The 25,527-nt window shown below is 42.7% G+C and overlaps 1 protein-coding gene across 4 annotated transcripts in view; it reads left to right on the plus strand.

Annotated features, from left to right (window-relative positions):
- The window catches only part of LOC122556417 (protocadherin-1-like), a 364,614-nt gene that overhangs the window by 257,312 nt on the left and 81,775 nt on the right, over positions 1-25,527 (plus strand). For all 4 annotated transcript variants that reach the window (XR_006313530.1, XM_043703030.1, XM_043703029.1 and 1 more), the window contains exon 3: positions 1,212-1,431. Coding sequence is in view for 3 of the 4 variants with exons in the window: in XM_043703030.1 (XP_043558965.1) it covers positions 1,212-1,431 (220 nt within the window). In the remaining variant the exon portion in view is untranslated. The remainder of the gene's footprint in view (positions 1-1,211; positions 1,432-25,527) is intronic.

The raw sequence follows: 25,527 nt of genomic DNA on the forward strand, positions 1-25,527 counted from the left end.
GGATTGCAGACATGTGATTATAATCAGATAAACATTAATCTTATTAAATGATGGAGCAGACTTGATGGGCCGAAATGTCTATAATGTTTGTAAATGTGGGCAATATAGTTCAAACCAGCAGTTTAAAGACAATTCACTTTCCCTGAGAGTAGCTAAGACTTTCATATCAATATGTCATTGTTTGATTTGATTTATTGTAGTCCCATGTACTTAAATCCAGTGAAAAGCTTTGTTTTGCAAGCAGTACAGGCAGTGTATAACAGACAACGACAAGACAGACAGATCATAGGGTGCTCAGAGTGAGGCATGCAAGGTTACATCAGCACAGAAGGTGCACAAAAGCAAGGACAACTTTAGATTTGAACTTAGAAAGGTCCGTTCAGTGGTCTAATAATGGCAGGGAAGAAGCTGTTCTTCAACCTGTTAGTGTGTGTGTGTTCAAGCTTCTGTGTGTTCTCCTGGTGGAGGCAGTTGTAGGACAGGTTGTGGGAGGGGTCTTTGATAGTGTTGGCAGCCTTTCTATGGCAACGAGAAGTATAAATGGAGTCCACAGATTGGAAGTTGGCTTGCGTGATGGTCTGGTCTTACAACTCAAAGAACTGCTTGTGTAGTTGGGACAAGATCAGTAGGTATAAATCCCACAGAAAGAGAGAAGGAATTTTATACCTTTTCCAGTTTGTCCATGGAGTGTATTTCTGAAATTCAGAATGGAGATGATTCTTTCCCTGGGGTAATGTCATTGGAACAAACCACTGACTATTGAATATTCATATTTATGAATATAATCCTATACAGGGGTGTACTTTTAAAGAGCCAACTTAAGAGCATTTCTTGTACTTATGAATGGCTTTTTAAAATTGGTTGTGTTGTGTTCTAATTTGTGTACAAACCAACTTAAGAACCAAATGCAAGAATGGAACCCATCTGTGACCCGGGGACTGCCTGCATAAGATTGTAAGGGAGCTTAACAGGACAGATGGTGAGATGATGTTTCCACTAGTGACAGAATTTCAAATGAGGGTCATAGTTGACACTCATTGAAAACTGGGATGCAAAGAGATTTATTCTTCCAGATGATAAGGAATGTCAGGAACACTGTCCCTCAGAGAGTTATGGAGTAACATTGATGTAACAATGCGTGATTCTGTGTTTCTGTGAGGAAGCTGTCAATACCCACTGTTAATCTTTCTTCCTTTGTGTTTCCTCTTCAGCTTCCCCACAGAAGAGTGACCTTCTCCACAGCCAATCAGTCCCAGGATCTGCAAGACCCAAACCAGCACAGTTACTATGACAGTGGGCTTGAAGAGTCAGAAACCCCAAGCAGCAAATCATCTTCAGGGCCACGTCTGGGACCCCTTACCCTGCCTGAGGACCACTACGAACGCACCACACCTGACGGCAGCATTGGAGAAATGGAGCACCCGGAGAATGGTAATGCATGTTTCATCTTTCCACATCACAGACCACCGTGACTGACAGTGAAACAGAGCTCTGGGCTGTTTAGCTCCAAATACTTCATTAAAGATAAGCATGCTGTTTTGCCCCATCATGCCCAGGAATGTGCAGGCTAAGTTAAGTATCCATGGGAATGAAAGGTTGTGAGGCTAGAATGAAATGCTCTTAGGAGGGTTGGCACAGACATAATGGGCTGAATGGCCTCTTTCTGCATCGTAGGGATTCTATGATTGCCTAAGTGTTCAACTGAGGCAATAAGTTCATCCCACCTGTGCACAAAGTCATGACTTGACTTTTTGTTTTCACCAACTGATTTTTATTTTGCCAACTTTTCCTCCTAGCTAAGGCCACCAATTCTTCCCTGGCACCTGGTCCGGGTTATTTCCTACTGTGTGTGATAACAATAGCGAGGGGCTACTCATAGTGTCAGAGCTGAGCTTTACCTTGTTTCCACCTGCTCACATTTACTCGGTTATGATCAGGGTCAGGAATCTCACCAAATGTTCATTTCCTCGCCCCAGCAGCCCTGCCTCCTCCTGCTCTGAGAAAGGAGCTGGAGTGCAGACTGATGGAAGGGTACTGGGGTGGAAGGTTAGTAAAGGTAAGGGGTGAGGCAGTGAGGCTATTATTTCGGAATGGGATGTAGAAATTGCTAACTACATGTAGCATTTGTCACCATCCCTAAAGACCTAGGGATGAGCAGATTATTTCAGAGCCAACCACGTGCTGTTGGGAGCTACATATAAGACAGACCAGGGAAGAGTAGCAGACTTCCTGAGGCGAGTTTTAATATTCCAGATTTATTAATTAGACATAAATTCCTCTAACTGTTGTGGTGGGATTTGGTGCCAGCACTCCACAATGTTAACCTTGGATTACTTGGTCAATGACATTACCACTATCAAATCAAAGCATTACCAGGTCCTCTGACAAGTTTCCAGTTATGTAAGGTGAAGGTGGTTTAATCAGTGAGCACCAGGGTCACAAGGATGCAGATAAAGTGTGTTCTGAAAATGATTACTGCACACGTTTATCGCAGGGGCATGCATAATTCTGGCTGGAGAGTAAGCAAAGGAGATGAAAGTAAATGTGGAAAAATAAAACCTCCATTTAAATATGTCCCTGTAAGTTATCCCTTGTGCTATCGCTGCAGTTTCTGGAAAATTAATCTCTCATTCCAGGATACTCCAAGGAAATGGTAGAGGGTTGAGAACCCTATAGGGATTTGGAGACAAGGGCTTTGAGCTCGATTCTCTGGAACACTGGGCTGTCAGGAGAATCTGGTGCTGGTGAAGTCTCGAATTTCCAAGTGGAAGCTAGAGGCTTTGCTGTGATATCGGAGAAACGGCAGTAATCAGGGAGAAGGTGGGAGAGAGGACAGCAGAAACAACGAAAACAGTGGAGGAAAAGCTTAGATTTGTATCCTTTACAAAATTAAAATCTTGTTGACTTTTTAAACATTTGTTCAGCATTGTCCAAAAGTCAACCAAAATGACTGTTTTAGAAAAAAATAGTGAGATTGCTGGAGCCCATGCTTTATTAATTTCTATGTACCATATACTTGTACACCAGTTTAAAGAAAGTTTTACGTGTCCACGCATGAATAAATAGATCAAGATCTGTGTCTGCAAGTGTCCCCGAAAATGGAAATAAAGATCCTTGATTTTAAAGAAACTTCATAACAAAAGAGCAGGTGTCTCGAAGGAAATGTTTCCTTTTCTCAATCAGCTGGCAATTTGTCTGAGTTATTACAATTGCTTGACTCAAAGCTGTTGCAAAGGATTTGGTCTCTCCCAGCTCTGTCACTTCCTGCAGTGCAGGTGTACACACACAATCACTGACAAATTTCTATAGTCGTCAATTCATGAGATAGATTGATCCTCTAGACTGGTTTCGACGCAATCAAAGCCATGTCTTTCCCAAGGTTTTTGTTCTAACTTGTTTTGTTTCCCCCCAGCTTTCAAGCCCATGCACTATTGTTTTAAAGTTATAAAACTACATTTGAAACCAAGTGTCAAAGTCCTGGTTCACTTCCTCTTGTCTCAGGCGCTGCATATTAATAGAAAATAAATTGTTGCTTTTTCTTCCTCCACTTGAATTTCCCACGGATCTCCCCTCCTCTCCTTCAGTTGCTGAACCAGTCTCCTCACACTGTGTCATACTTGACCCTGAGATGACTTTCTGAAAAACCTCTTCTTGCCGTCACTAAAATTTTGCATTACCACGTCTTTAAAATAGCTCACAGCAACATTTATCCTTTTCTCAAAATATCTGCTACTAAAGCCTTAACTTTTGTTGATTTGATTATTCCAACGTATCTGTGACAGTTCTCTGAGCTTCCGTGATCTTCAGTTTATCCAAGCCCTCTGCTGCGCGTATCATAATTCGCAGGACCCCTGCTCACCCATCATCCCTGTGCTAACTCACCTACATTAGCTCATACAACTGAGACCTCCCATGTGTAGTAACGGTGGTTGAGCTGTGAAACTGGGCTCTACTTCAAACAGTTTTAATCAACCGGTTCACAATTGGTGTGAAATCACACCCCCCCAGGAGGGGTACAAACACGGGCTTAAGTTTACAGTCAAGTGGTGAGACAGACATGAGGGGTGTTAGATTCAGCAACATTTTTATGTTTCTCTGCTCAAACCTATTTTGACCATCAAGACACACAGTGCTCGCTGCACAGTGGATCTTGTTTAATTTTAGAGAGTTACTTCAGTATCATGGGTTGAAACCTTTATTTTGTGTTTGAGAAGTAAGAATGTGCTGTCTTATTGCTTTAAGCGCCATGCTGCTTTCAGAGTTAGATATGTTAATGAGCCAAGGACCAAGGTGAAACAAGAACCAACTGCCACATACTTATAAGAAAATTCACTAGCGCTGATCAGCACATTATATGTTCTTGTATTATTTGTATGTGATTCAGATTAAGCATCACAGATTCATGTTACCTATTAAGCTCATACTGGTCTATAGCTCAGACTATAATTTGCAATTACAGACAAACCTGGATGAATCCTCCTTCAAACATACTCCTGCTGAATTGCACATGGCAGTTTGTTTTATGGTTTTATCCTGATTATTGACTCATGAGCATATCTAACACTTTATAAGTGAAAATGCACATGATCACGTGGTATGAGAGTTTGAATGTTTTCTAAAGGGTATGCCTTTCAGCGGACTGCCTGGAGCTTTCAGCATTGAGACAGAAACTTCAGCTCAGCCGCTCCTTGCCTGTGTTATGCTCCATTCAATCTTTATCTCAGCCATTTTTATCTAACTCCATCAGCATTTCGCCTTCACAGTATAATGTTACACCATTTCCTTTCTTAGAATGCATCGTTTAGAGAGCTTGATCAGTTCAGCTATTGACCAGAACAGAGAGGGTTAATAACTGAGAAACTTATGTCGCTATTTTGACAAAATCAGGATGTTTGAATGTGCTTGACAATCAATTCAGTCAGTTTGAAGTGTGCTCATTGTTATAGTATCTGCATGGACCCAGTGACCAGTGAATTGCTGAGGGATAATTATTAATCAGCACAGCAGCAGAATGCTCTGCTCTTCTTAAGGAACAGGCTTTTTGTTTTAGCCCATCTGAGAGAGTGTGCAGTTCTGATTGAACATCTCATCCACGTGGAAAGGTTTCTCCATTGTTCTCTGTTGTGAACTGCCTCAGCAGAACAGAGGAATAAGGGTCCCAGCAGACACAGTGCTTTCAACTGAGGTGAGGCTCACAGGTGTCTAAAGTGGTGCCAAAAGGCAATATAACAGTGTGAGAGCTGCATCCTTGAAGCAGAGTCAAACTCTGGAGGGAGACAGTAGTCCTGGAGAGACGTCTTGGCGACAGACAGTCACATTTTGCTTTAAATACCGCAGGTGATTTTAACCGGGAGACTGTGTGTCATTGCTCGTCTGCTCTGTGGGTAATCTGCTTTCACTCCAGTTGCTAAATAATCCTGGAGCTGTGAAATGTCAGAGAAGCTGCCTGAGTCAGTGGGCTGGTGAGGCTGCATTCTGTCCAGAGTGAACTGCCCAGAGCATTCTGCTGCTCAGTAACTCTCCCCTTGTGTTGTGATTTAATATTTTATGGTCTTTGCTAGTCTTGCTGTCACTTGAGGATTTGATATTGTTTGTGACTGTGCTGGTAGCTATTGCACTGGCCCCAAGATAATTCTTGAGGAAGTAATCAGTATGTTCAGTGCATTAGGCAGTTTAAGCTTGCAAGCAGAATCAAAGGGAAGCTATTAGACTGCTCTGGGTGACAGCACCAGGAAAATGCCTGAGATTATTACATTAGATTCTGCAGTGTTTGTCTTAATTTAGATGCCAGTATGGAAATGAGCAAGACAGTCCAGGGAGAGGTAATTCAGGCCCATGCTAAGCTGGCTGGCGATAGGCAGGACCAACAATAGGAGTTTCCACACCTCGCCTCAGAACCCATTGTGCTGGGAGCTGAGGGTAAAAGGCAAATCAGACGCCTTCCTAAAGGGAGTCTATAACTGCTCCCCAAGTCTCCACCACCTATTTCAAATGGGCTTAGACCCAGCATCAGGCAGGGGTTGGGTTTAGCCTCTTAAAGCTACTGCCTTGCTCTAGCACCTGCCACATCCTTGCCCATTCTTTCAGCCGTGGCCTAGCCTCCTCTGTGATCCGTAGTCTCTCTTTAGAGGCATTACACACCTAATAGAGACCCTCCAGTCTCTGATTAGCTGAGAGCTGTGGGCGGGTCAAATTTTAACCCTGATGCAGTGGAGAGGAGGTTGTCCTGAATATCAGCGATAATCTGACACTGAGCACACACCAGATCCAGGTGATGGTGTTCCAGAGGAATAGCTCAATTGTTGCACACATGTCAGTTCCTTGAAATTCCACCAGTGAGCTGTTACCTCCACACAAGGGAACAGAGAAGACCTGCAGGGCAAAGCCCAGCCCCTCCAACAGTGGAGCAGCCCCAGGAACTATCTCAGCTGGAACTCAAAGCTTCTGACTCAGGACCAGGAGGACAACCCACTCATCCATTGCCTGCACTCAAGTAGCAAGGAGAGATGGAATGTGAGAAGAGATTAGATATTGATGGACTAATCCCTGGAATGGCAAATGAAGAGATACTGGATTGCTAAAGATCATATTCACTGGGGTTTGGAAGAAAGAAGAGGGAATCTCATTAAACTTGGAGATAGTGAGACCTGCAGATGCTAGAGAGCCAGAGTGGATCAAGAGTTGAGCTGGAAAAAGCACACAGGTCAATCAGCATTAGAGGAGCTGGAGGGTCGACATTTCAGACTGGAACCTTTCATCGGAACTGCCTCCCACCTGAAACATCGACTCCCTTCCTCCTCTGATGCTGCTTGATCTGCTGTGCATTTTTGAGCTCAACTCTCAATCTGTTCAGGATCTCATAGAAACCTATCAACTTTAACAGAACATATAGGGTAAAACAAGATGATCGCCATGCCTGGGGATTCCAGAACTAGGGGTCACATTCTACATTTGCGAGGTAGACCATTCGGGACAGAGATGAGGAAAAATGTCTTCATCCAGAGAGTGGGGAGGCTGTGGAATTCTCTGTCATAGGAAGTGGTTGAGAACAAAAGTATTATAAATACTTAGAATCATAAAGACGTACAGTGCAGAAACAGACCCTTCAGTCCAACTCATCCATGCCGACCAGATAGCCCAGATAAATCTAATCCCATTTGGCCCATATCCCTCTCAATCCTTCTTATTCATATATCTAGCCAGATGCTTTTTAAATGCTGTAATTGTACCAGCCTCCACCACGTCATGTTGCAGTTCATTCATACACACACAACCTTCTGTGTGATAAAGTTGCCCCTTAGGTCCCTTTTAAATCTTTCCCCTCTCACCCTAAAACTATGCTCTCTAGTTCTTGACTTGCCCACCCTGGGGAAAAGACCTTGTCTATTTATCCTATCCATGTCCCTCATAATTTTATAAACCTTTATAAGGCCACCCCTCCGTCTCCGAAGCTCCAGGGAAAACAGCCCCAGCCTGTTCAGCCTCTCCCTATAGCTCAAATCTTCCAACCCTGGCAACATCCTTGTCGATCTATTCTGAACCCTTTCAAGTTTCACAACCTCCTTCCTTTAGCAGGGAGACCAGAATTGCACACAGTATTCCTAACCAATGTCCTGTACAGCCACAACTTGACCTCCTAACTCCTGTACTCTATGCTCCGACCAATAAAGGCAAGCATACTAAATGCCTACTTCACGATCCTATCTACCTGCGACTCCACTTTCAAGGAACCTCGAACCTGCTCTCCATGGTTAATTAAATGTGGCTTTTAAATGGATCAAAGGGATGGAGAGAAAGCGGGAACAGGGGACTGAGTTGGATGCTCAACCATGATTATATTGAATGAAGGAGCTGGCTCAAGGGGTCGAATGGCCTGTTATTGCTTCTGAGCTCTGTTTCTTTGACTATCTCTGAGCCTGCTTGTAGCAACCTCACCAGAAAGACAGCTGTAACTGAGATTCGGTTCTCAATCTGAATTTGACTGAGGAGTCAGTCATTGCTGTGAAATGTTCCATTCCATGAGCTGCAAATACTTCCAAAAACATAATGAACTAGTGAGTCATTTCATTCTGTTAAAGCAATGTTCAGGTCTGATGTGAAGCTCCTCAAGAGACGTTTCAGTCATAAGATTCAAATATCATCAGCTGGAGGCTGGCACTGGGGAGGGTGATGAGGAAGCTGGTTTGCTTTAATACATCAGTGAATTATTTATTGGAATTAAAGCCTATTGATTTTAGCAGAACACAGGCGGCAGAAATTTGGTTGGGTTTCAAAAAGATAATGACAATGGATCGTTGTTTTCTTAATGAGTTGATAATGCCATCTGTGTCCTGGATATCTATGCAATAGGACCACTCGTTAAGACGCTATTAGACCCATTGCATCGTTGTCAGTTTTTGACAGAGCGGGCTAATAAATCCCATTCCTCTTTGCCCATTCCCAACTGTCTCTTTCAAATACTTAGCCAGTTTCTTTTCTGTAAGTTGTTATTGAAGCTGCTTCTGCACTGCACGTCCCCGATCTCAACCTGATCCATCTCTTTTGAGGGATACAGCGCGTCTTCATAACTTAACTTTTTTTTATGTCCTGGTTTCATTCTGGTGAACACATGCTGTACCGTCTCGAAGGCCAATATCCCCTTCCAGAGCTGTGCAGAACTGAACATAGTTCACCCTATGACCATCTTATTTGGTTTAGTAACAGCCTCATTTCCTTCTTTGATGGTTCTGTATCATTGATGAGTCACAGCGCCTTGAAATTAGATTGTTAAAACATTGTACAGCCAGATCTTTATTTCCAGGAATAGTGTAGTGTTTTTGTTTTAATATAGGAACAGGAGTAAACCATTTGGTCCCTTGAGCCTGGTTCGTCATTCAACAGAATCGTGGCTGATCCGACATTCCTAATATCCACTTTCCTGCCCTTTCCCTGTAACCCTTAATTCCCCCAGGTGTCCTCTGGATGTTTGTTTTTCTGAAAGCAGACCTGGCTGTTAGCAGTATGTACAATGTTTCTCTTTTAAAAGCTGATTTTAAATGTCTATTTAAGCTGCATTTTACCATGTTTCTCTATCTCCCAACTCCATTATTTTCAAACTTTATTTTCTTATTCAATATATTGCCTGCTCCCTCAATGACACATTCAGTCTTTCTGTGGTAAACCTTGTTCAATTGTTGGATTGTTCACATTTTGTCTCCGACTCTCCGAGATATTAAACTCTCCCTATGACATCAACGGCAAAAAGAGCAGTGATCCTGATATTGACACCCTGAGAGATAAGTGTACCGACTGACCATTTTTTACCCCAACTCTCTGATTTTTGACTTTTAGTTGATCTCATCACCATACTCCCTCTGCCCCGTCAATCCCTTGGACTCCAATTGCTGTTATGTTCTTTGCCTCTCGATGCAAATTAAAGGATGCAATTTGCTTTTTCATGGCTTTACCTGTTTGCACTGCCACTTTTAAAGATCTGTGTCTGTGTTTTATAATTTGATAGAAAGAACTTACATTAATACTTGATCTCCTTACTTGAGAAAAGATGCAATCGCATTGGAAGTAGTTCACAGAGGGTTCACTGGATTCTTAAGATGATGAAGTTCTCTATTGTAGAACAGATTGACGACCTGAATTGTCAGAGTTTAGAAGAATGTGGGATGATTTAATTGAAATGTCTAAAATCCTGAGGGTGTATGAGGAAAGGATATTTCCTCTTGGGGGAGAATAATGACTAGAGATCACTATTGAAAAATCAGGGGTTGCCTGTTTTTTACAGAGATGAGGTAAAACCTTTCTTTTTGAGTCTTTGGAACTCTCGTCCTGGTGGGAGCAGAATTCGGGAATATTTTTAAAGTCGAGTGGGAGGTGGGGGAATTGAAAGATTATCTGGGTCAGCAGGAATGTGGATTTGAGATCAGTAATAATTTGATTGTATGATGGAGCAGTTCAAGGGGTCAAATGGACGAATCCTGCTTCTGATTTGTGTATTTGTATCTTCCTGATGATCCTGTAGGGACTTGACAGGGTGGATGCTTTGCATGTCTTTACATAACTTGAAGAGAGATTTATCACATTTCAGCATTTTTTGATCAAATATTGACAAGAGAATGGGCACAGATTGGCCTGGGTGAGACTTCCATGAATTTTATAGTGCCAGCCAGTCAAATGGTGAGCAAAGTTGGACAGAAAACAATATTACTGAAAACACATGACCATAAAAATCGAAGATTTACATTTGTACTGCTGCAAGTACCTGATGGGATAAAACTTAAGCCAATGGTGATGTTCAATTGCAGACCCTCAAAAATACCAAAAAGTAGCTTAAAAGCAAAATACTGTGGCAACCGAAAATAAAAACTAGGAAGTGCTAGAGAAACTCAGCAGGCCTGGCAGCTTCTTTACCGAGAGAAACAGAATTACTGTTTTGAGTCCAATATGAGTCTTCTGTGGTGCACAAGTAGTAACTACAGGGAGTGAGAAAATATTCCATCCTCGTGGATAGACGAAGGTGACTTGAAAATATAGCTGAGGAATTCTTGGAGTTTCTGAGCAGGAGAATCACATAAAGAAAAGTAATCGGCTCATCTGAAACATGCTCAGATCACGCCTTGTTACTCATGTTGTTGATGAAGTTTAATCAGAAAAGGCTGAGATTGATAGAATTTTAATCAATAGTTATGGGGTAAAAGTAGGAAAGTGGAGTTGAAAATTATTAGATCACCCAAGATCCCATTGAATGGTGGAGCAGACTTGATGGGCTTAATGACCTAGGTCTTAAGGTCTTAAATCAGTAATAGGCCAAAGATTCCCAGTGGTTTAATCACTCTTGTTACAACTATTGGATGTCTCTCAATAAACAAGACCTTCGAACATAGGAGAGAGAATTGAAATTACTGGATGATCTGAAGAGTGCAAATATTCACTGAGGGAGGTATGTACAGCTTCTTGCTGTATTTGAGTGTACAGAAGGTGATTATTGTCGAATGATATGGTGGACTGTGACAATTACTGATGAATGTGATGATGATCTGTTTGATGAGGTCTGAAGAGCTGGGGTGGATTATTCTGTTCTGAAGATGAAGAGAGTGACATGTAAGGATTTTAATACAAATTCTGTGCATATTCTCTTGCTGAGTAGTTGTTCCTTTTCAGGAAATGAATGAAATTGTATACATTTGTTTCTGACTGGTTTGACGAATGCAGTGTCCTTAAAGTCTATCTCCATGAAGGTTATTATTTGTTTGCAAATGAATTCACTTCAGGCTACATTGGGAAGTGGGATTTCCAAGAGATGTCTCTGTCCTGCTGATTTCTGGTAGCGCAGCAATAGGAGAGGGTGGATTTCAACTGTTCAAAAATATTACTCGTCCACGAGTAAATATGGTACTCAGGGTCTCCCACTATTGAAAAACACACTTTTAAATATATTATCTCCCACTGAGCTTAATTAGTCCTTCCACATTTTATTTCACTTATCTTAACACTGCATTCATCTCTCTAGTTGTTTATTCTGTTTCTACCTTTCTTCATGTTGCATATTAAAGATGGACACAGGGTTGTGCACGTTGTAATTTTTCTCCTCTGAATTTGATCTTAAAAGCTGGCTCTTATCAGGTTAATTCTGTGTGTGGTTGTTTTTTGTTTGATTTAGTCCTGGAGTTTTTACAGCATGGGAAGAGGCTCTTTGGCCCATTGTGTCCATGCTGGTCATCAAGTCTGTATGTATTCTAATCCCATTTTCTTGGTCTTGGCCTTTAGTCTTCTGTGCCATGGTGTTTCAAGTACTCATCTAAATAGTTCTTCAAAGTCTTGAGTGTTCTATCCTTTTTAAGCGAAGAGTCCCTGGTACCCACCACTCTCTGGGTGAAAACATTTCCTCAAATCCCCTCTAAGCACCTAGCTCCTCACCTTATAGCTGTACTCTCTGATTTGTGATCACTCTATGAAGGGGAAATGTTTGTTTCTCTCTCTCTGCCTTATCTGTGTCCCTCAGAACTTCTTCAAATTAGCTGGCTCTCAATTTTTGTTTTCTTTCACTAACAGTGCATTGAAAACTTTAAGGTCTAGTGATGGTTTATCCCCTCTGTGGTGACGTGGATTTGGGGTTTGTTACATGGGATAGGCTGTAAGCATTGATAGAGAGGTATGATCTCTGTAAGGGAATTTTACTCTCAGAAAACAGACTTCCCAGTAATTGAAAATGGAATGGTGATACACTGGTCTATGGTTGCCAGTTTTGGTTGGTCGTATTCCTGGAGGTGTGACATGACATCTGACTCCATACTTTTTTTCATTGGCTCAACACTCCCCATACCCAGTCAAGAGTGTGGTGCTGGAAAAGCACAGCAGGTCAGGCAGCATCCGAGGAGCAGGAAAATCAGTGTTTCAGGCCAGAGCCCTTCATCATGAATCCTGATGAAGGGCTTCAGCACCAAACATCGATTTTCCTGCTCCTCGGATGCAGCCTTACCTGATGTGCTTTTCCAGCACCATACTCTCGACTCTGATCTCCAGCATCTGCAGACCTCACTGACTCCCCATACCCACTGCACCACAAACTGACATTTCACTGCTGGGCTGCAGAATAACCAATCCTTTGGATTATGGAACTAAAATGTTTAAGTTTGTTTTAAAAAAAACTAACTGATTTATTTTGATGTTTGAGTGATATTTCTCCTGGTTGTTGGCAAATGTGCCCTAGAAATTTGTCTTTAATTCCTGCAAACTCGGGAGCAATCCTGAATGGGATTGGTAACTGTTATTTTTTGGAATAGTTTTGAAAGACACTGAAATGGTTGGTGTTCCGATTCCTCCTGAGTTGTATTCTGGTCACGTTGAGATTTAAACCAAGCTGATTCAGCCCCAAACCCATTTACACCTTCATGACAATGATGCGCCTGCTCTCTTTCATTGGCAACAAAAGAAGAACTGAAATTCATCACCCTTTTGTCCTTAATCCACATAAAGAGAGCTGAAGATGCAGGCTGACTGTGTATGAGTCTGAATGGTACAGATACCAAAGCCCTCAACTTATTTGTTGCTTTTTCCATAGGCAGTGAAATTTGGTTTGTAATAGTCCTGAGCTGATGTCTCCTTGCTCTGAAAACAGATCACTAAAAATATAAGCTTGAGCTACCTGATGCTATACTTTTCACTGCACTTGCTAATAGCTTTTGTTTAATGACTTAAATTCTGCTGGTTGAAAACTTCCAATCCATTTGCTTTCTTACGTCTCCCACACCTCATCCCTCCATCCTCGTAACCCAAGTGTTCTTTATATCCGCTCTTGATGAACTAGAAAAGCTGTTGGTGGCTTGGTAGTTTGTCTAAAAAGAACATTGTGTGTCAATGTCCCGCAGTGTGAATGAGCCGCCAGTATTATCACTGGACTGTTAATCCAGAGACCCAGACAGTATTCCAGGGATCTCACCACGGCAGAATTCGATTTAAAGATCTGGAATTAAGAGATTAATGATGATCATGAATCCATTGCTGATTGTTGGAAAGAGCCATCTGGCTCACAAATGTCTTTTAGGGAAGGAAACTGCCATCCTTACCTGGACTGGCCTACATGTGACTCCAGACCCACATCAATGTAGTTGACTCTTAACTGCTCTCTGGGTAATTAGGGACGGGCAATAAAGGTTGGCCTAGTTAATGATGTTCTCAGCCCATAAATGAATAAAGAAAGAAGCAAGTCCTCATTCAGTGTCAATACTTTCCAGCTTAACGTGGAGGGAAGTGGGAAGTTTCAAAGAGACTTTGATGGCCAGATTCCCTTCATTCCACACCAAGACACTGTAGCATGTGGCAGCATTCATACTATAACTTGCTTCAATGACAACCAGCTCAGTACAAAGTGGTAAAGTCAAACAACAAACACTCGATGTTGGAAATCTGAAATGAGAAAGGAAACTGCTGAACAATCTCAATGGGTCTGGCAGTCTGAAAAGTCTTTGGAATTGAAACTTTGATCCTTCTTTCTCTCCACAAATGCTGCCAGAGCTATTGAGTTTCTCTGGTTTTTATTGTTTTTGCTTCAGTCCAAAGATGAATAGGAATTTGTGTGAACTCTTGGGTTCATTCTGTTTCTGATTGAGCCATTGATTTTATTTATTCATTAAATGTGGATGTCTCTGATTGATCAGCATTTATTGCCTGTCCCTAGTTGTCATTACAATAGAGACACAAAGCTGGCAGATCTGGATCTACCAGAGTTTGAATGTAACTTGAGTGGGAAGCAATATGATGTACATCGCACGTACAGAACAGAGATAGTAAGTCGTGCTCAGCTGTTCCATGCTGGCACTTATACTGCAGAATAGTGTCTTTCTCATTTTTGTTTTTTATCTGCTCAAACTTCTATTCCTTTCATATCATGTACTTGTCCAGATTCCTGTTAAATGTCACGGTGACGTTTCCATTAAGAAAGCTGGCAAGAGCTCATAAAGCACCACTGAACTGTAACACTCAGCAATGAAAAAAAGGATCTTTGAATTCATTGGATTGGCACCTCATCCAAAACATTCAACCTTTACTCTATTCATCACTGGTGCTCAGTAGCAGCAATATGTTCCATCTTCAAATGCATTGCACCAACTCACCAGGACTCCACTGATATCCCTTTCCAAATCTCAGATCTCTAACTCTTAGAAGAATTGGATAGCAGATAAATGGGAACACCACCACCTACAAGTTCCCCTCCAAGCCACTCACCATCCTGACTTGGGAATATACTAGGAGAAAGTGAGGTCTGCAGATGCTGGAGATCAGAGCTGAAAAACGTGATGCTGGAAAAACGCAGCAGGTCAGGCAGCATCCAAGGAGCAGGAGAATCGACGTTTCGGGCATAAGCCCATTCCTGAAGAAGGATTTATGCCCAAAACGTCGATTCTCCTGCTCCTTGGATGCTGCCTGACCTGCTGCGCTTTTCCAGCAACACGTTTTTCAGCTTTGGAAATATACTGCCATTCTTTTACTGTCGCTGGGTCAAAATCTTGGAATTCCCTCCCTAAGGGCATTGTTGGTATACCTACAGCACATGGGCTGCAGTGGCTCAAGAAGGCAGCTCACCACCAAGTTGAAGGTTTTGGATGAGGTGCCAATCTAGTGAATTCAAAGATCCTTTTTTTCATTGCTGAGTGTTACAGTTCAGTGGTGCTTTATGAGCTCTTGCCAACTTTCTAAATGGAAACGTCACCGTGACATTTAACAGGAATCTGGACAAGTACATGATATGAAAGGAATAGAAGTTTGAGCAGATAAAAAACAAAAATGAGAAAGACACTATTCTGCAGTATAAGTGCCAGCATGGAACAGCTGAGCACGACTTACTATCTCTGTTCTGTACGTGCGATGTACATCATATTGCTTCCCACTCTGAAATTGCCCAAGTTACAATCAAACTCTGGTAGATCCAGATCTGCCAGCTTTGTGCCTCTATTGTAATGATTCTCCGCTCACTTTCACACACAACAGCAGAAAGCTGAAGTTTCCAGCTGAGCTGTTATATTGGTGTGAATCCAACTATCGCCTCGATTTGGTTTCCAATAGCATTAAGCTGTGCGTGATTTGTTCTGTTCACTACCCTGAAGTTGCGAGATTTTTCTGCTTGTCTCTGAAATCTATAAAACCAACAAGGACAACAGAAACCAGAGGTTGAGTTATGAGGGAAGACTAAGCACCTTTGGTGCATCACAGCTGAACAGTGTAATGGGGTCCTGAACAGTTATGGATATATAAGATGATTAGTAATATAGACAAGGTAAATCTGTTGATAAAATGTGGAGCTGGAAAAACACAACATCTGCAGTCCTTACTATAACTCCAAGGTAAATCTGTTGTTTGTCAATGCAGGTTCACAACAGAACCTGACCCATTCAGTTCACGGGGGCATTCTTACCCATTCAATTTGCTCTATAGCTGTGCAGCATCTGCATTCGTCACGAATTCCTCTCAACTTTTATAAAATATCTCTAGCATTAAAAACTCCAAGAAACTTCACAGGAAGCAGATCTAATCACAATGATTCAAAAAGGTAAGCTTGCTGTAATCCAACCAAACCATAGAGCTGCTGCTTTATTAGAGAGAGATGACTGGTGTTGGTTTTACCTAAGGATCACCATGTTTCAGGAAAGGGGTGAGGGTGAGAATAAGGAACATTCACAGTAACCTCAGCTGGTTTGGGAAATGAACTACAATTTTGCCATCACAAAGCAGCAGTTCCCCGAAAGTTGCCATTGTCCTACAAGATTATAGGGCTGCACTCCCATTAGGACCCCACAACTGGTGGTGGTTTAACCTAAGCATCACCACATCTTTTACTTATACATGGCACATGGACATCACTGGCTGGTTCATGCCTAGTTACCTTTGAGGTGAAAGGAGAGGTTGGAAAGATGCCAGTGTGGGAATTGAACTCGCACTGTTTTGGCATCACTCTACATTACACGCCAGTCACTCAGCAACTGACCTAACTAACCCCCATCTTGTACACAGCTACATCAAAGTGACTAAAAACTTGATCAATGTGGTCATGCCTCACCTCATTGTAACTCCTGAGAGAAATTCCTTCTTCCCATTACCCTGCAGTTAATGCCTATTGTCTGATTGATTGCAATTGGAGATTGTACCTAGCTTCTTCCAGGCACCTTCTCCCCATGTGGGAAGATTTCACATCTATAAGTGATAGTTTTGTGTGTTTCTCACACTCCAACAGACATTGTTTCAGCATTTTGTGCACCCCGCAATTAGATTTCAAATGAGGCTCTACATTTTCCACCCATTCAAACGCAGACTTACTTGTGACATTGCAAACAGAAATTAAGAGAGGGCTGTGTTTAGAAATGAATTTTTTTTTGTGCGTGTGACTGATGTTTATTCAAACCTAGATCTGGACTTGTGCTATCCAGCAGCAAGATCATCCTGCATTCCTTCAGCGTTGTCACAGCAACACACAATATTGAACCTGTCATATCAGCACTCTGCTGTTCACCGCCCTATCTCCACTTGTCCCATTTACATCCCATTGCTAAACTTAACCCTAACCTGAACTCTTCCGAGCTCCATCCACACTCTAATCAAAGGGATCAATGAGTGAACTAAAGGTTCACTCATAACATTGTAGCGTTCAAAAATTTTCAGAATATCTTAAAGGATGAAGAGAAAAGAGGGACAGAGAGAGAGAGAGATAGAAAGAAAAGAGGGAGAGAGAGAAAAGAGGGAAAAGAGAGAGAAAGAGACAGAGACAGAGAGCTCCTAACCTTTGGGTTCAGGCAGTTGAAGTCAGTGCTGGGGGATGATTTGTAAGAAACCAGAATTGGACGAAAGCAGATGTTGAATGGTTCTCTAATTGCACTTTTCAAAGTATTGATAACTACTTAGGCCATCTCAGTTAAGGGATGTTCAGAGTCAGCGACATGGCTGAGGGTCTGAAGTCACATGTAGGCCAGATGGGGTAAGGATGCAAGATTCCATTCCCTAAAGGACATAAGTGAACCAGATGGGTTTTTACAACAGCTGACTGAAGTTACTAATCACCATCAGATTATTAAATTCAAATTTCTGGGATAGGAGTATGTAGAAGTATTCTGGATTAGTGGTGCTGGAAAAGCACAGCAGTTCAGGCAGCATCCGAGGAGCAGGAAAATCGACATTTCGGGCTTTTGCCTGAAATGTCGATTTTCCTGCTCCTCGGATGCTGCCTGAACTGCTGTGCTTTTCCAGCACCACTAATCCAGAATCTGGTTTCCAGCATCTGCAGTCATTGTTTTTACCTAGTATGTAAAAGTATGAGAAGCATGGGGAGGGTGGATAGACAGATTCTTTTCCCAGGGTGGAAAGTCAAATACTGGGGGGGCTGTTCCTATGCTGTATTGTTCCATGTTCTAATTTTTCTAACACCCAGAAGATGATATGATAAATAATTGGGCATTATCAAAACTCCTTTCTCCTAATTTTCTCTGTTTGAATTGGAACATCAATATGCTCCACTCAAACCTCCAGAATTGGACAGTTGGTTGACTGCTGGTTTATATCCTTATTCAGGTTTAGCATGCAGTTTAAAATTACTTATTAAGTTGATGAACTGTCTAACCATTGTCATTGTGAGAGAACAGCTGGAATTGTCGAGCATTATATTGCAAAGATATCGCACCAAGGAGATTTGTCCCCCACCCCCCATTACCAGTGACACATTCTCAGCAGGTCATTGATTTGAGGGGATAGTTGAGCAATGTCTACCCCAGCACCTTTCAAGCCTTTTCCTACAGTTACCCCATTTCAGAAATAGTGTCCAGGGATATGCAGGTTAGGTAGATTAGCCATGAGAAAATGCAGAGTTACAGGGATAGGGTAGAGGAATATGTCTGCGAAGGATTCTCTTTAGACAGTTGGTGTGGACTCGATGGGCTGAATGGCCTGTTTCCACTCTGTGGGGATTCTATGACCTTGATGAGAACTGAGAGTCTGAGCATGGCTGTTGTACTGTGCTCTGTATTCCACATCAGCAATTACAGTTTTGGCCTCCACTACCCCAAAGATTTAGCTCACAACCCCACCTGAAGTCCCAGATCCTGCTTTGGGGAAGTCTATGCCCTTAAGGGTCATGGGGGTGGAGTGATACTGCTGGAAGATAGCTGGGGCACTGAGGGGAGTGGCTGTGTGCATGGTCTTGCTCTGACCCATGGGGTAGAGGTTTTGGCAGAGTTATTATCAAGAGTAGGGTGTGGAAAAGCACAGCAGGTCAGGCAGCATCCCAGGAGCAGGAGAATCGATGTTTTGAGCATAAGGCCTTCATCAGGAACCTTCTACTTTGAGTATGAATCTTTATCTCATAGCAATGACAAGTCACCTCAATAGCTGCACAGTTACAGAAATGTCGCGGGTGTTGCAATCTCCACATAACCAACATATAGCTGCAGGAATTATTGTGGATGGTCAATGTGTCAGTGATGATGGTCGAGTCCAACTCTCAACACAGATAAAATTTCCTGGAGCATTTCCTTTGAAAGCCACAGTGGGACAATGACAGCAGATTACAGAAATGACAGTGTTTGTAGCCAGTGAGAGCAGAATGAGTGAATAGGCTTTCTTGTCATGACATGGCTTGTGTTCCACACTATGGCAGATAGCCAAGTCTAACACAAGGTCGCCTAGTAAGCTATCAGTGAAAAGAAGGAGGTAGAGCGGGGAAATGACAAGAATTGAGAATGAATTTGCTCCCAGATAGAGGATTGCAATAGACAGCGCCCCCTATGGTTAGGTTGGTAATGTTGGCACTGGATGTCAGAAAAAGCACAGCCTGCCTTGGGAACCAGATTGTTTCAGGGCTGAACATAGGAACACAAGTAGGCCATTCAGTCCCTCAAACCTGTTCCACCATTCAGTGTAATCATGGCTGATCAATGGCTTAGCTGCTTAAACTTGCCTTTGGCCCATGTACCTTAATACTTTTACATAATAAAAAATTATCGGTCTCAGATTTAAAGTTACTAACTGAGCCAGCACCCCCACTGCTGGTTGAACTGACTCATCGCGAGCAGGCCAGCCATGAGATGCTGCAACTTGATTTCAGTTAACAACAAGAATAATTACTTGCCATTGTATATTGTGGAACATCCCAAGGCTCTTCTCTCAGACGGTCGGGAGTCTTTGGAAGTCTTTGCCATCGAGAGCTGTGGGGGCAGAGTCTTTGCGTAGATTCAAGGCTGAGAGAGAGATTCTTGATCAGTTGGGGAATCAAGTGATATGGGGAAAACACAGGAATATGGTCATGAGGAATGTTGGATCAGCCATGATCCTCTTGAATGGCAGGGTAGGCTCAAGGAGGCAACTGGCCTCTTCCTGTTCCTTTTGTTTTGCTCACGATTCAACAAAGTCAGACACCATGTTAAATTGGGAGGTTTGAGAACAAGCGACCAATTGATTGTGAGTTCTGAGGAAGGGTCAACGAACCCAAAACATTAACTCTGATTTCTCTCCACAGATGATGCCTGCCCTGCTGAGCTTTTCCAGCAATTTCTGTTTTTGTTTCTGATTAACAGCATCCGCAGTTCTGTTAGTTTTCATGGGGTGATAAACCCTGGTACAGGCCAGCTCGCTCCCCAGAGACCCTTGAGTATCTTGAGTTAGTTACAGCTGCAGCTCATGTTTTACAATGAACTGTGAGTTAGGCTCATCCCACTCAAGTTGAAACAGTCACGAATATGTCTCATCATGTTAAGGATGTTCGGTTAGTATTTATAGCTCACTTCATCTCATCTTGTGAAACGTTTCTGCAGATGTTCCTCCCAAGAGCACCATGAAACTAAGTTAAAGGCCCCTTGGATCATTTGAGGTTTATGGGAACTTGCTGTTCAGAAATAGGGAGCTGCCTTTACCCAACACAACCACAGTGACTGTGTATCAAATGTAACTGTGAGTTGGCAGCTTTCTTGGAAGTGAGCAGAAATGCCCAGATCCTGTCTTGTGTAGGAGTGAATTTTGTTTCGTGACAATGAGGGATGATTTGGGGAAGGAGCAGGAAATATGACTAAGGGAGGTCACAATCTCCCTTCCCCCAACCATCACTGTCTCAACCTGAAGCATTTGTAATGGAGGGAATGGCCTAGTGGCGTTAGCAATAGGCTATCAGTCCAGAGACCCGGTCATGATTTTTGGACCAGGGCTCAAACTCTGTCACAGCAATTCATGGAATTGGGGTTCAATTAAAAATATGGAATTACGAGTCTTAGCAATGACCATGAAGTTAGTGTAGATTGCTAAGTAAAACTCACTGGCTCACTAATGTTCATGAGGACAAGAAACCTTCATCCTTACCCAATTAAAAACTGAAAGAACTGCCAATGCTGTATATTAGAAACAAGAACAGAAATTGCAGAAAAAGCTCAGCAGATCTGGGAGCATCTATGGAGAGAAAATAGTGTTAATGTTTCGGGTCGAGTGACCCTTCCTGTCTGAGTGAGTGTGAGAGTGAATGTGTTTGTGTGTATTTGTATACTTGTGTGTATGTGTTTGTCTGTGTCTGCATGTGTGTGTACATTTGTGAGTCTGTGTGTTCACCTCTGTCTCGTCCACCAAGGATGTTCTGAGACCATTCCTCTCCACATTCCATTTGTTATGGCTCACAAAACACAAAGGTCAAGCTTCCAGTCCTTAAGAATGCAAAGGTCACTTTCAGATTAAAACCACAGTGGTGTTGTTTGTTACAGGCACTCTGACTCCATGCAGCTCATTGTTCCCAAGTTGTGGGGTTATTTGGGGAGGGGATTGGGAGTAGGGAGACTTTGGCCACAGTGAATGGATTTCCTGATAATACTAATAGCTGTAAGGTCCAATTGACTGCCTCAACCAGAGTCCAGTCTCAAGTTGCAAGGATTGAAAAAGATGACATGCCTGTTTATCAGGATGGCCAGAACACTCTCAGCCGATACCCAAGCTGCTGTGTTGGACAAAATGAAAAATCACACAACACCAGGTTATAGTCCAATAGGTTTCTTGGAAGCACTAGCTTTTGAAGGGCTGCTCCTTTAACCACCTGATGAAGAAGCAGCACTTTGAAAGCTAGTGCTTCCAAATAAACCAGTTGGACTATAACTTGGTGTTGTATGATTTTTATCATTGTCCACCCCAGTCCAATACCGGCATCTCCAAGTTATGTTGGAAACAGATTTCCAAACTTATAAGGAGCTGTAAGCAGCGGTGAGAATATTGATCTGTGCTCTTGAGATTGATCAGAATTTCTTTCACCTCAGGATATTTCCTTCCCCCATAAATAAAATACAGCATGTGACCTTTAGCCATTTTTCAACACAGACAGCGATGAGCTCAGTTTTAAAATCTTATCCGAGATTAGCACACCTCTAGATTGCACTGCAATTAAACGTGACATATATCTGTCATGGGGATCAGAGGATGATAAATGTTTCCAGCATTCCTACACAGTTAGGACTCCTCTCCATCATACATGTGATAAATTCATTGTGGAATTTATGCGAGGGATACTTGCTTCAGTTTGATCTGTAGATTTTATGAGTTGATTAATCTGAGTGAGCATACCACAACTGATTTAAACTCAAAATCAGAAACACTTTGTGGCTTCTGATCACTGATTGACTTATCACTCACATGTTTATTTGAGATGGGGAGGATAGAGTTGTGGGAGTGCTGTGATGCCCCAGATGTTGAATATCTTGCTAACACTCAACAATGTAAGCAGATGAATATATAGAATGTCATTTGGCCAAAGTAAACTGACCACTATGGGTGTTCTGTGTTTGCTAATTTTCAACTCCCCTACATCATCCCCAGGGTCAGGGTCATGGAAGCTGTAAATGTAGCATCCGAACTAAGCTCCTCCTCCAGTAAAATTAGAGCTGGATTGAGATTGAATGTAGAAGGAAAGATTAGAACTTTTACATCTATGAAAGCTATGGACCTAGTGCTGGAAAGTGGGATAGAGTAAATTGAGTGTAGTTCTGGTGGTTCAGAGCTGATGGGCCAAAGGGCCTCTTCTGTAGCATATGATTTTATCATTCTTTTATAGCCTCAGTAAATGTGATCAGATTGAGAAACAGAAGTCAATTTGCATGCAGCAAGCTCCCTTGCACAGCATTGTGATGATAACCATCTCTGGTCAACCGGCTAATTATGTCTGTCACAATGCTGAAAATCTGAAATTAAACAAAAGGAAGTGCTGGAGAAACTCAGCAGGTCTGGCAGCATCGGCAGAGGGAGAGAAGCTGAGTTTCAAGATCAGTATGACTGTACAGTCACTCTGTTATTTTCTGTTTCTTTGACATGCTCCATCTTCTGCCTCCCTCTGCTATTCATGTACCAGTGTGCATCTCTCTCTTTCACACTGGGAGATGGGCATTGTGGGATGCTGTGCTAGAACATAGAACATAGAAAAATACAGAGCAGTACAGGCGCTTTGGCCCTCGATGTTGCGCCGATCCAAGCCCACCTAACCTACACTAGCCCACTATTCTCCATATGCCTATCCAATGCCCGTTTAAATGCCCATAAAGAGGGAGAGTCCACCACTGCTACTGGCAGGGCATTCCATGAACTGTTTCATGTATTTCTATGTTTCTGCCTTCGCTTGTCTCTGACCTGTGCACTTTTATTTGGCTGTTTATGTCCCTGTACACCTTTCTCATTCTTTTCCTTCTCTTCCTCTCTCTCTTTCTCTCTCTCTCTTTCTTTCTTTCGTTCTCTCTCTCTCTTTTTCTCTCTCTCTCTTGTCTCTCTCTTTCTCTCTTCTCTCTCTTTCTCTCTCTCGCTCTCTCTCTTTCTCTCTCTCTCTCACACTCATGGCACCTCTCTTTTCTCATTGACTCACATTTTGCACGTCTCTCTCTTTTCCTCTGTCACTCTCAAAAAAAATTGCAAACTAAGGTTTCACAACCTTTGAGTGGAGGGGAGGAAGTTGCAGCCATAGGGAAGGTGTTATTAGTCATGGTAATTATTTTGAAGTGCACTGTGAAATTGTGTGGATGACCTAACAGTTCAGAATGTTCCACTGCTGAGTGTAGCAGCCAGCTGTGATCTGTTGTAAGATAGTTCACCTGGCTACGAGAGCAATGCGTGCACTAACAGGTCATGCCGTGCTCAAAGAATTCAACCTCCCCCATGCTAGAGGACTCAATTGAAATTGCATTCAGTCAAATATGATGATTGTTTTGTTACCCAGTACTGGGGTGTCACAGTCTTTAGCATTAAGGGTCACAGTCTAAGGATATGGCTTGGACCATTTCAGACTGAAGTGAGGAGACATTTTCTCATCAGAAAGTGGTGAGCCTGTGGAATTCTCTACCACAGAAAGCAACTGAAACCAAAACATTGAATGTTTTCAGGAAGTAATTGGATATAGTACCTGGTGCTATTGAGATCCAGAGGTATGGGGGGAAGGCAGGGACAGAGGACTGAGTTAGATGATCAGCTATGATCCAATGGAATAATGGGACAGACTTGATGGGCTGATTGGTCAACTCTTGCTCCTATATCCTGTGTAATTATGTCTGTGAAATTGTCTTTCTATATTTCTATGTTATTAAATGAGGACAATTAAATTCATCTTTCTGCCCTTCACTCTTTAAGCATGTTCTATTCTCTTATTATGTCGTGTTCTATTGTGTAACTCTCTGATGTTAGGTTAATACATAAGGTAAGATTGCGTGGGGTTAATGTATTAGCTTGGATGGAGCATTGGCTAACCACCAGATGTGGGATAAATGGGTGTTTTTCTGGTTGGCAGGATGTAACTAGTAGGAAGGGGGTGGGGGGGGGGAGAGACTAATAATATAGCATGTTATCCTCCATCATTTCCACCATCTATAAACAGACCCCACCACCAGTGATATATTTCCCTCCCCACCCCTATCTGTGTTCCGCAGAGACCATTTTTTCTGTGATTTCCTTGTTAGGTCCACACACCCCCACCAATTCACTCCTGGCACCTTCCCCTGCCACTGCAAGAGGTATAAAACCTGCACCCACACCTCCCCCCTCACCTCCATCAGAGGCCCCAAGGATCCTTCCAACAGAGATTTTCCTGCACCTTCACACACGTCATCTAATATATCCATTGCTCTCGATGTGGTCTCCTCTACACTGGGGAGACAGAACGTTGCGGAATGTTTCAGGGAACATCTCCAGGATACCCACACCAAACAACCCCACTGCCCTGTGGCCAAACACTTCAACTACCCCTCCCATTCCGCCAAAGGCATGCAAGTCCTGGATGTCCTCCACCGCCAAATTCTAGTCATCCGATGCCTGGAGCAAGAACAGCTCACCTTCCGTCTTGGGACTCTCCAATCGTATGTGATCAATGTGGATTTCACCAGTTTCCTCATCTCCCCTCCCCCACCTTATCCCAGATCCAATCCTGCAACTCGGCACCACTCTCTTGAACTGTCCTATCTGTCCACCTTCCTTCCCATTTATCTGCTCCACCCTCCTCTCTAACTTATCACCATTACCTGTTAAAGGGCTTTTGCCCAAAACGTCAATTTTCCTGCTCCTCGGATGCTGCCTGACCTGTTTTGCTTTTGCAGCACCACTCTAATCTTGATTACCACCATCAAACCCCACCTTCATCTACCTATCATATTCCCAGCTGCTTCCCCCATCCCTCCCACCCACCGCACCAACACACCCTCCTCATTCCTGATGAAGAGTTTATGCTTGAAACATTGACTCTCCTGCACCTTGGATGCTGCCTGACTGGCTGTGCTTTTCCAGCACTCTTGACCCATATCCCTCTGAACCCTTCCTATTCCATGTACCCAGCCAGATGCAGTTTAAATGTAATTGTTGTAAATTGGTGATTACTTTGTAGTATCCTGGTTTTACAAGTGAGGTATGTTCCGAACAGCAAAGGAATTTTCCTCTGAAGCTGTTTTGAGTGAACAAAAAGGACAAAAGGCATTTATAGCGGAAAGGAATAACCCCCCACTGTGCTCCTGCAGTTTCTTTCGTAAAGGGAGATAATGATGTGCTATTTAGGTAGACATTTCACAAAAG

This window comes from Chiloscyllium plagiosum, chromosome 14 (assembly GCF_004010195.1).
Source record: "Chiloscyllium plagiosum isolate BGI_BamShark_2017 chromosome 14, ASM401019v2, whole genome shotgun sequence".
NCBI classification, from domain to species: Eukaryota; Metazoa; Chordata; class Chondrichthyes; order Orectolobiformes; family Hemiscylliidae; genus Chiloscyllium; species Chiloscyllium plagiosum.